An 11,429-nucleotide genomic window follows, 5' to 3' on the forward strand; every position below is an offset into this window, starting at 1 on the left:
AGTAGGAGTGGGATTCTGTCAACATAAGAAAACCAGTTGAGCATCCAGTGTTGATTTTTGTTTGCCTCCAATGTTTTAAAGGCATTTTTCAGGACTGTTCCTCTTTTCTGTAGCTTCTGCAAAGGAAGGACGCTTCATTCGTTTGTAAGGGACCCCAAGATATCCCTGGATATTAATAAAACCAGGCAGATAGCACAGGAGATCATTAAGGTAAGAGCATACATCCTGCTAACAGACATCTGCTTTGTGAGCAGTGCCTCAGCAAGAGCCTTGAGAGCGCACAGCGGGGGTGGTTCAGTAGCTCTCAGTAGCCACACCTGTAACTTGCCACAGGGTGTTGCAGCAGGAAAAACATGAAATTGGATAAAGAGAAGTGGGCAGTAAGCTAAGGACCTGAAAGAATAGAAATAGACTTTTTGCTTGCTAGTAAGGGGCTGGGGAGGGAGAATTTTGGTAAGGGGAACCATGAAGAAATGCATGACACATTTCCTAAGTTAATGCATTCTGAGGTAGACGTGTTCCCCCAGACTTGCACAGTTTTCCAGTACTTGCTTACAGTATTGCTCAACCGAAGTAACATTTCTAAAGCTGTTGCAGTGTTTCTGCTGAACTGAGCAGCATTTCTGCTGGTTTTCTTCGTGGCAGAAGTATCCTGTGATTTTCGTCAGCAAGCTTGTGTCAGTAGCTCATTGTTCTTACGCATACAGACTCCAGAATGGCGAGTCCACGGGCACGTAATGCTCTTCAAGTAAGAGTACCTTTCCAGCAGCCCTACTACGTAGAGGATGAAAAGCATTTCAGAGGCTGAGCATTGAGCTAAAATCTCCTTGCAGACTTTCCCTGTACCGTTCCTGCATAAGCCAGACAGTTGCTGTGTCCTCACTTAAAATTCATTATTTATTCTGGAGTAAATGCGTGTTACAAAGCAACAAAGCAAAGCATGCCCAGTTAGAGGCTTGTAAACAAGAAAATAAAAAGACATCTCTGAATATCAACTTTTTCCTAGGGCATGGGCTATCTTCACGCCAAGGGGATTGTACACAAGGATCTGAAATCCAAGAATGTTTTCTATGATAATGGAAAAGTTGTGATCACTGACTTCGGATTATTTGGGATTTCAGGTGTGGTTCAGGAAGGAAGGTAGGTGGAGGTTTCAATGCTTTGGTCCACTTCTAGAGTGATAAATAATGATCAAATAAGGAAACATTTTGATGCATTTCACAGTACAAGTAAGGAGTGGTGATTGCTTTAGTACTTAAAAACGTTTTGGAATATGCACTTCTTTTTTTGAAAGCAGAGTCCTTTCTACACATCCACTAGCACAAAGCTAGAAAGTTATGTATAAACTAAGGCTCAGAACAAAAATAACTTCAAGCCCAAGAATGAGCTGTACAGTCAGGCCAACACTTACATGTGTTTTTTTTTTTTTTAATATGGCTAGAAAAATAGAAAATGTTAGCCAAAACAAAACATTTCAGTAAATAAAGGCATTAGGCAAAGCATAAATATGAGCTATGTGCTGGTTCTGGCTTTACACGATAGCATTTCAGTATGGTTTCTTTCTTCTGAACTCAGGAGGGAGAATGAATTGAAGCTGCCTCATGACTGGTTGTGCTACCTGGCCCCTGAAATTGTTCGTGAGATGGCCCCTGGCAAAGATGAAGACAAGCTACCTTTCTCCAAAGCTGCAGATATCTATGCCTTTGGGTAAGAGAAGAATACCTAAGAGTACCATGGGAGCTTGCCAAATGAGACATGATACAGACCTGAGCCCTGCCAGTCAGCGACCCTCTTTTCTCAGATTGAGGATTTTAGCGAGGATGTGTTTTCCTCACCTGCTACAAAAGATGTGGGCAGGACAGTTTGACAGGGAGGTGGGTAGGCTGGGAGGGATTTGCTGCACAGCTTTATACACCTTCCACAGCTTATCTGAAGAAACTGGGACTGTGTCAGGGTTTTGCATCTTTCTCTTTAAGAGTGGACAAAGCCTTGATTTCTCTGTTGATGTTGCAGGACTGTGTGGTATGAGCTCCAAGCAAGAGAATGGCCCTTCAAGAACCAGCCTGCAGAGGCACTCATCTGGCAGATTGGAAGTGGTGAAGGAGTGAAACAAGTCCTTGCAACTGTTAGTTTGGGGAAAGAAGTGAATGTAAGTACATCAGTTGCAGGAGACCTTCCAAATAGCTGTTCACTGGGGATGCTGGAAAAGAGGGAGCTGCTTAAAGGGATTTATTTTACTCTTATTGTAACTCTAAAGATAAAGGGCAGGAGAGAGAACAGGTTAGAATGAGACAGGTTAGATTCCAAGTCTCTTCCCATTATTGTCATACAGAAGTGGGCATCTGCTGGTACACAGGATACTGTTTGATTATTAGAATGTCCAAAACGTCTGTTAAAAAGCAGCTCTAGCTGGGCTCCCACAAATCACACTGCTCAGTCAGTTGCTTGGTCTGAACAGTTGACATGAGAACTAAGTGGAGATAATGAGCCTGAAATGTCCTTTGCAGGAAATTCTCTCAGCATGCTGGTCATTTGATCTCAGTGAGAGACCTAGCTTCACTGTCCTCATGGATATGCTTGAAAAACTGCCAAAATTGAATCGTCGTCTCTCCCATCCAGGGCATTTCTGGAAGTCTGCTGAGTGAGTATCTGCTGTTGTTGAGAATACTTGTGCTGCTCAGAAACTGCTAACTGGTAATTCCTGTGCTTTATTTTGCCTTCCTGGGGTCCGTCAGCCCTTCAGTAGCAGAGTAACTGCGCGCTGTTCTGCTTTTCTAGCAGAACAGCCCGAAATTCCCACCTCAGACACCATTGCCTAATCTCCAGTGCTGTACAGCCCCGCTTTGGGCACACAGCAGGGCCTGCAAACAAACTCCAGTTGACAGAAATGGAGCCACGGCCTCGTGCCTCCCCTAGGAGCGCTCATTCCACAAAACCCAGGCGCTTGCCAAACTACTTCCAGGCACAGCTTGTGGTGGCCAGCTCTGTACCGGCCACCTCAGGTGGGCGCTTTTCAGCTCTGCTGCCCCTTCCCTTCAATCATCCTGCTGCAGCTGTGACAGTTTCTCTCTTTTTTTTTTTTTAAAGAAATGTTTTTATTTCTTTAATTCTCCTCTGTCTCAAAGGAGGATCATGGTGTTCAAATGGTGTTATAACTGTTTCTTTGCCAGGAGATTTGCATGATACCGCAGTGTCCTTTGTTATTTTTTTTCCCTTTCCACAGAAACACAGTGCCCTCCACCACGATGGCTCTGTGTGGCACCACTTTCATGCCCTCATTTCTCCATACTATCAGATCCACTTAGGCTGGATCATTAACTCTGGCTGTTTGGCATCTTTTCCCCTACCTAACCAGACAGGGCCGAGCAGCCAGAGCCCAAGCTGTCTGCACATTCCCATGCAGGCAGTCACACAGCCCTGCATTGTCCTCTACCAGCACATTGGAAATTAACTTGAAGTAATGCTTCCCATTTGGGCAGTCAGTTCATGAGAGTGCTCATTTCCAGAGTAATTTGCCAAGTGATTATTCTGGATTAGTGTTTCCATAGGGAGTTCTTCATGAACAGCTTGTGGAACTGTGCCTTGCAGAGCAGCTTCCCTAATTATTTTCGCAGACCCTCCCCCTCCTACTGCAATTGGTTCCTGCACATTTGCATGTATTAATACTTCTCTGCTCAAAGCATGTAACAGGGGAGAATTACTTTAAGTGTCAGCATTACATATCAACGCTGACAGCTGAAGTAGTGCTCAGTGAAATGGAAATGCAGGCAGCTCAGTTGCTTTTTAGTCCCTGCAAAGTACATCACATTCAGGTCACACTTGGAAGGCTCTCCACAGCCACGTCAGGCAGAGATCAGATCCAAACCCAGTACAGACACGTTCACATCTCCTCCAACAGATCTGCTGAGAAATATTGCACTAACCCCACGCTTTGTTCTGATGTAAGCTTTATAATAGTTCACAAGGGCTTGCTTTAAATAACTGAAGACTAACTCTCACGGTGTCTTTTTCCCTCCCCTCCCATATTTCTCTGTAGGTTGTAGCTACTGGTGCAATAATGGGTTCCACCTTGCATGCTTCCATCTGTTGCATCCTAACCGGCAACTCGGACAATCACCTTCCATTTAAAAAAGCGAAAACAAAACCACGAAATTAACCCATGGACATAATCAACACTTTATCCGAATTCTCCTTTTCTGCCTTTTTCTGCTTGGTGTGGGCTGTTAGCTTGAATAACAACAACTGTCTGCAAGAAGTTACTGTCTAACAACGTGGCCATCTCTCACTTCTGAAGCATTTCATCGGGCTGTAGCTCCCTCCTGGAGAGGGCCTAGTGATCTGCTCTCTGACTAACCAGGTGCACGCAGCGCAGGGCCGGGCGTCCTGCCCAGCAGGCCGGGGGTTTGCCGACACGGGCAGGATGCGCAGGTCCCCCCCCAGGCCTCGTGAGGCAGAAGGGTGCATTCTCCTAGCTGCAATCTGAGGTTGTGCTGTCAGCCCTAGTGCAGGGCTGGGGTTTGTGACCAAACAGAGCCAGGTGCGTTTTTCAAAAGGCACTGCTGAAAAGTGAACACTTCACTTGTGTTGCAAACCACCCTGACTCAAGGGCCAGATTGCGCCGGTCCTCCTGTGGGATGAGAGCCAGGTAGCATTGAACTGAGGGGCAGTTTTTTTCAGGGGGTGCAAGGGTAATTCTTGCATGAAAAGAGGGATGGCCCTTGCTCTGCTTGGGGCAGGTTGCAGTCCCTTAGCCTACTTGGGAACAGGCCCCCAGTGGTGCCCAAAACTGGCCCACGTGGGTTGGCTGAGGTCAGCTACAGTGCTGTGCAAAAGAGAGGGACTGAAGGGCTTTCCTCCTTTCTCCTCCCCTTGCAAATCTGGTGTTTTGAATTCTATGGTTTGCTCGTGTTTACATCCTCTGTTCAGCAAAATGCCTGACTTCACATTAGGAGCTTTGCGGAATTGTAGGTAACACAATTATGTGCCTTTTTGGAAAAGATTTTTTCATTCCTTACTAATTCATGATTTTTTTTTTTTTCAAGGGGAAAGAATAGGGACAGAGGAGGGTAAGCACCAGGAACCAGAGAGAGAGGTTCTTACTGTCCTCAGTGAGGACAAATACATCCACATACTCATTCTTTTAGAAAGTCAGATGCTTGCACACAACACCAAAAAGAATGTATTCAGGCTGTCTGCTTTGCTGTCACCTGAGTGCATATGTGTAAGAAGGCATTTTGAAGTGAAAATGTTTACAGCTATGCTAACAGCTTAAGGGTGAAGGAAAAGACATCTTTATTCACTTGCTACAATCTATAAAGAGGAGCAAATGTTTTTTTTGAAGTGATTGATGTACCTTGTCAGAACCGTTCCTTTCCCTTAAAAAACAACAACAATCAAACCAAAACAAAAACTAAGTAATTTTTTCCTTCCCTTTTTATTTCAAGGAAACCAGAAGCCTGTTGAAAACAGGTCTTCTACCCGCCTTAAGTATTTATGAAAATCTCCTACTTCTCCCATTTGAGTTGTATTTTTTCACTAATGAGGTTAGCATAAGCAAGTTCACATGTTTGCTGCTTAATTTCTTAAAACTCTTTGCTGGATGATCTGAAGTTGTATGAGACCAGAATCCAACCCATTTAAATTTCTGTTTATATGACTGTAGCTTTACAGGGGGAAAAACAACAACGAAACAAAAATAAACAACTCTTTCCCTTTACCTCCTCCCTCTTTTCAGCATTAACAGTAGCAAGGTTGTCCTGCGTTTTGAAAGATTTGGCTTGGGAATCCTGGAACCAAGTAATCAAAAGATATAGCATGGCGTTTAATTGTCTTGTGATAATGTTGTCTACCTACTTACACAAAGCATCAGAAACCTTCACTGAATCTTCTAAGCTACGAAACTGGTGCAGCCACAGCTGAAAGCCGCACGACCATCAGTTCACAGGCCTGTGTTGTTTGAAAAGTCTGAATTCCGCCTGAGCACCAGCAGTTATTTAAAGAATGTTTACATGATACTTTTGTGTGAACTATATTTTTTAAAACATAATAAATGGTGAATCAAGCTTAACTACAGCCATTCAAATAGCACTGAAAAGAAACCAACCTATTTCTAGTTCCTTCTTGCGTCTGCAGTGTAAATAAGAGCTGTCTTCTGCCTTCAAAGCATTTGTTTTCCCTAAGACAGGTGGAAGTGGCTTCTTTCAGAACAGCTATGCAGCTCATAAAATTAAAACATAATTTAAAATTATGTTTTCCTTTCACTAAGGCAAAACTGATCCATTGCATTATGATTTTTCCAAACTGATTATTCAGTTTGTGATTACTCCGTGATTTGCTTCAGCAGGGTTGGTCCAAGCTCTGGGTTACCTTGGTTTAAGTTACACTAATACAAATCTACTTCGTATAGGGGAGTTTGTTACCGCCCCCCAGAGCAGGGTGCTGACATGCTGCCAAGATCGGGTTTAGCTCCATGCACACGGGGAAGGCAAGCTCCCAGCTGCCAAATTCCTCTTCCACAGTTTCAGGCACAGCAAATTCTAGTCCCCTGACCTAACAGCACTGTTGGAATCATAACGCTGCTCAGCCAGACTAGATGCTTACTGGCCCAATTACCACCCCATTTGCAGAACAAGCGATATTTTCCAGAGCTCCAGGGAGAGGCAAGAAAGACAAGAGTAAAAGCTATCCATTTCTCTCCCCTGTGCCCTCTCTAACTGGCTCCTAGAGGCAGACACATAAGTTTGCAAGCTGTTGGTTTTAAGGCATTTAGGACTCAACAGTAGCTTTGGGAAAAGCTAAGCACAACAAAAAACTTATAATCCAACAGCTCAGACTTGTTTCAAAAGTTAATTTTAAGACATAAAACAAAACACATGCTCCATTGTGTAATATGCAGCTTATAAAGGACACATTATTACTGCATTTAAGGAGACCAATGCATTATCCCACTTAACACTAGTACATTACACTCCTCCTCTATACTGTTCACCATCATTACAAGGATTGGAAATGAGGATCACAGAGAGAAGAGCTCTGGAGTCCTCCATAAAGCATGCAAAGGGGCAGGCCCTCAATTTGGCTATTTCACAGATGGCTGACTTTCATAGAAAATTAAGTGGCAAAAGACTTCTGAGTCCTGTTAAGCAGAGAGCTTCACTCCTGCTACATGCGTAACCCAGTTATATTCTCTTAGAAATATTGTGCTACAGTGACTGACTTTTAAGATGTGTCTCAAATTAAAACACAATTTGGTGGTAGCCAGGTGTGGCATTGTGGTACTCGACCTCCTTCCTCCCTCCCACTTTGTAAAGCAAGTAACCCCCCTCCATGCACCCTGTGCATCTAACCCACACCACCTGCTTCTCGTCAGGATTTGCTGTTTGCTCTCTCACAATAATACTGTGCCACAGGCTTAAACAGAGGTTGTTTTCCCAGCAAGTGCTGCTGAAGTAACAACAGCACCATACCCCCAAAAGTGGGGAGGAACACATGGCATAGTGATGCTGAGAGGCAGACCCCCAGGCCGAAGCCCTCCCTTGGTTGCAGCAGCCCAGCTCCCAAACCCTCAGCCTTTCCTCGGCCTGTCCTCGCCTGCTCAGCAGCGGTAACGCTGCTGCGGCCACGGGCAAGCACAATGCTGAGCAAACAATGTATTCTCATCGCTCTTAATAAGGTGAGTGGCTGGATGGACAGCCAGCACTGATGACTAGCCAGCTTAAAACAAAACAATAGTATTGAAAAACACAGAAAATTTGTTTCTCCTATGACTGCCTGCAGGTGTAGTTCAAGAGCAGCACTGGTCCCCTGCTTTCAGGATGGCCACTTGCCTAAAACCTCACGTCCCTTCGTGCTGCGCTTTGAGGCGCGCAGAACACCAACAGGAGGCTTATCCCTGCACACCGGCCGAGCAGTGCCTGGTGGTGGGAATCCTGTCCTGCTGCTCCAGGGAACGGTTTCAAAATACGTCTTTAAATCCTGAGATTTGAGATCCCAATTCAACCCTTCCTTGGATTTGCATTCAACTCCCATAAATTGCCCTTGAAAGCAAAACCCAGCCTCCTGAACCCAGTTGTTTCAGAGAGCAGGGACCAATTACTGTCTCTGGGATAATATTTGTTTTAATCAGCTGGTGTGATACAGAAGTCAAACAAAACCAGTGGAGTTGTACAGCTGTGAAGTCAAGCTCTTATCCCTTACTATGTTGCAAACCAAGCGACAGTCATTCGGTCTCGGTCGCATTGTACTGTCACGTGTGCTGTCTCCTCGTGTGCTGGTGTAAGGGCGTGAAGCACGGTAAGCCTGTACCATTGTAGAGTTGTAAATGTGAAGCTGGCTGTACAATGCTGCTACAATAGCCACATGTCAGTAGTGAATGTAAATGGAGTCTGTAATATGGTGAAAATGGACACGTTTTCTTTTCAAATGTGATGTAAACTTTGTACAGTAAAAGAATTTTTTTTATATTTTCTATCAACTGAGTGTCTTCCAGAATTGCTATTAAATTAATTAAAAATTGTTAGTATTAATAACAGTTTCTGTATTAGTTTATGCAACCAGCAAAAAAAAAAAAAAAAAAAAGACAAAGTGCACTCTATGCTAATAAAATTCTGGGTATGTAGGAATCTCTTCAGTGAATAAATCTTTGCTCTGGATAAAGCAAGCATTACAGAATTGTGTTTTGAGCTTTTTCTCCCCGTTGCCTTGTACCTTCCTGTCCTGCCAAGCCCTGTGGAGGTGGGTGGCAGCCAGGGCCAGGGCTGGGCGAGCCCTGGAGGTCCCCGCGTTGTCCCATGAGCCCAACGCTGAGCCCTGCCCCAGCAAGGCAGGCTGGCCGTGGAGCCGAGGGGCACCCCCAGCCCCTGTCCCACCTGAAGCCCCCTGACCCTTGTCCTTGCGAGCTCGGCTAAGCAACAAACACCCCGACTTTGGGGCACCCCATTCACCAGCGTGATCCCCGGTGGGTTTCGGGGTAACGTGCTGGCTGACGGGACGTGGGCACCCTGAGCACGCCGCTCCCTGCAGCAGGATTGACAAACCTTTGTTTCCCGGTGTTACTGTAACCCTCCAAAACCCCAGCCAGGGAAAAGTAAAAAACAGTGTTAGAGCCTACGAGGGCAAGGGCTACAGAGAGGAGCACTACGTCCTATCGGCTTCTTTCACTAGATAGACTTGTTAACTCACAGCCTGTGAGCTATTTCCTTTCCTCTCCCGGTATTAGCTGTCAGTCACTGCATCCTTCCCACAGGCCGTACTCAGCGTGTCTGTGCTGTACTCGTGGCAGGATCAGATGTAAGGGGCCTTCAGCAGCGGGCAGACCTTTCCTCCAACCACTTTAATAGGTGAAGCCAGGAGGCCGCTCACGTTTTTTTTTGGCTGTAACCGCTCGGACTCTTGCGACAAATCCTATCCGACTGAGCGTGCCCGTGGCTTTACCCCGAAGGATTGAGGAGAAGCCGGCCCCGGCCGGCCCCCAGGCACGAACCCGCCCTTCTCGGGGCTTCCCCGCCGCCTCGTGGCTGCCGCCGGTACCCGCAGCCCTCCCGGGGACGCGGAGCCCGCCTCGCACAGGGCAGCTTTGCCCTCCCGGACACACGGGGCCGGGGCTCTCCGTGCTGTGGGACGGCGGCGATTCGTGCTGCTGCAGCGCTGGGCCATGTGGCGAGCAGCACCGCGGGGCCGGGGGCACGAATGCAGGCAGGGGACCGGGAGCTGCCCCGCACAGCGCTGCTCAGACGCCTGCCGATACCTGGAGGACTGAGGCCTGCCAAAGCGCGTTGTATGAGCTGTGGAGTGGGGCTGCCTTGTGACGGGGCGCTCACGTTTAGTTCTCCACATAGCACGTGGTGAGCTTCGATAAGTTATCCTGTGAGCTGAGACAGGAGAGCTTGCAAAGCATCGCACAGACCGTGCCCTCCTCGGTTTCCCTTTCTGGAGGAATTGACCCAAAAGCCCTGCTGTGTGTGGGGCGGGAAGCAGCAGAAGCAGCCTTTGCACCGTTGGGGTTACGCTCCCATCGACCAGGAAGAAATAAGTGCTGGGAAGGCTCCCTGGCTACCTGCAGGCTGTGGTGGCAGTGGAGCTGCCTGCTGTCTGCGTGCACCCCTGAACAATTCCTCTGCTTCTAGCAGAATTACTTAAGTGCTTAAACTAATGCACGTGCTTCAGTCTGTTACTGACTTGGGGCTGTAATGAACACTTTAATAACTGCAGAGCAGGCTTTTTGATCATCTTCGGGATTTTAAAACATATATTTTGTATCCGGTTTCTTAAATGAAGTTTCAGTTCTTGTGTTGGAATAGAATAATTATCCACTGACCTTAACATCTGCATTTTATCTTCCCCCTTTTTTCCCCATTTATTAAAAAAAAAAAAAAAAGCAATTATACACAACTTCAAACCAGTGCTGCAACTGAAGTTAACTTACAATTGGGCCGGTTTAAATAAATTCACAGAGTTGAAACAGATCTCTATTTTTATTTTTATTTTTAATCCTTTCCCTTAACTGCCTTAGAACCTGTCTGTTAGGGGGAGATTTCTGCAATGGTGGAATTAAGATTAAAAAGTCCCCAAGTAAAACTTGCTTCATCAACTTAGAATGTATCAATGGGAAGTCATGCAATTTCGGAACCAATACACAAACACTTGGGTCTCTTGCTCTGACCTGTCAGAGGTTTATGGGAATTTCCCCCTTTTCAAATAAAAGTGAAATATGGACAAGCATTTGTAAAGTATTATGGTAATACTTAAAAGTAAGTGATTACGCAGAAGAAAAACATGAGATGTTAAGAAAGGATCCTAGCAAGAAAATGTACCTATTTTGTTATGTGCGTGAAAAATGGGTTGTGCTGTAATGTACCTCCCAAAACAGCAAGGAACACATCGGACTTTTAAAATGCAGAACTTTTGTTTCCTGCCTTTGTGGCGTTTGAACTCCAGCACTCAGTGAGACCTGGGCTTATTGAGAACTTTCTTAATGGAAAGTGAAATTACCTTGTTCTATTTCCATCCCACCCCAAAACTGTACTATCAGAGAACATTTGTTAAATGAAATATGAAATAACACTCACAGTGTATACTAGGTGCCCATCAGGACCCCATACTTGCTATGAACCTCCTCTGTCCTTTACTGTCTGTATCTGCTGTCTGATACTTCCTGTTCTCTGCCATCACTGTCCACATTCTTTCAATTATGCTGTATTTTTCATCTTATGCTTAAGGCTGTCCTGAAGTACATGTGAAACACTGTATGTACATGACATTGTTGACTTCTGGGTGTCAGCTTCATCAGATTCTAGCTCCTGGAGACAAAGGATGACAGGAAAATCTCACCTTTAGCTTTTTAATATCATCATAAAACCCTGGTAATTTTAGAGAAAGAACTATAAGTTGTGACATAACTGCAAGGCATAGAAAGAGACAAAGTCAAAATA

At 45.5% G+C, this 11,429-nt stretch overlaps 1 protein-coding gene across 1 annotated transcript in view; it reads left to right on the forward strand.

Moving 5' to 3' along the window:
* KSR1 (kinase suppressor of ras 1) overlaps positions 1-6,102 on the forward strand; it is a 60,927-nt gene extending 54,825 nt beyond the window's left edge. The window contains 6 exon segments of the mRNA XM_084299517.1: positions 114-210; positions 1,007-1,140; positions 1,576-1,707; positions 2,014-2,149; positions 2,508-2,641; positions 5,735-6,102. Coding sequence (XP_084155643.1) covers positions 114-210; positions 1,007-1,140; positions 1,576-1,707; positions 2,014-2,149; positions 2,508-2,641; positions 5,735-5,813 — 712 coding nt within the window. The 3' untranslated portion in view covers positions 5,814-6,102.
* The last annotated feature ends 5,327 nt before the right edge of the window (positions 6,103-11,429 follow it).

This window comes from Netta rufina, assembly GCF_964035555.1.
Source record: "Netta rufina genome assembly, chromosome: 21".
Lineage (NCBI taxonomy): Eukaryota > Metazoa > Chordata > Aves > Anseriformes > Anatidae > Netta > Netta rufina.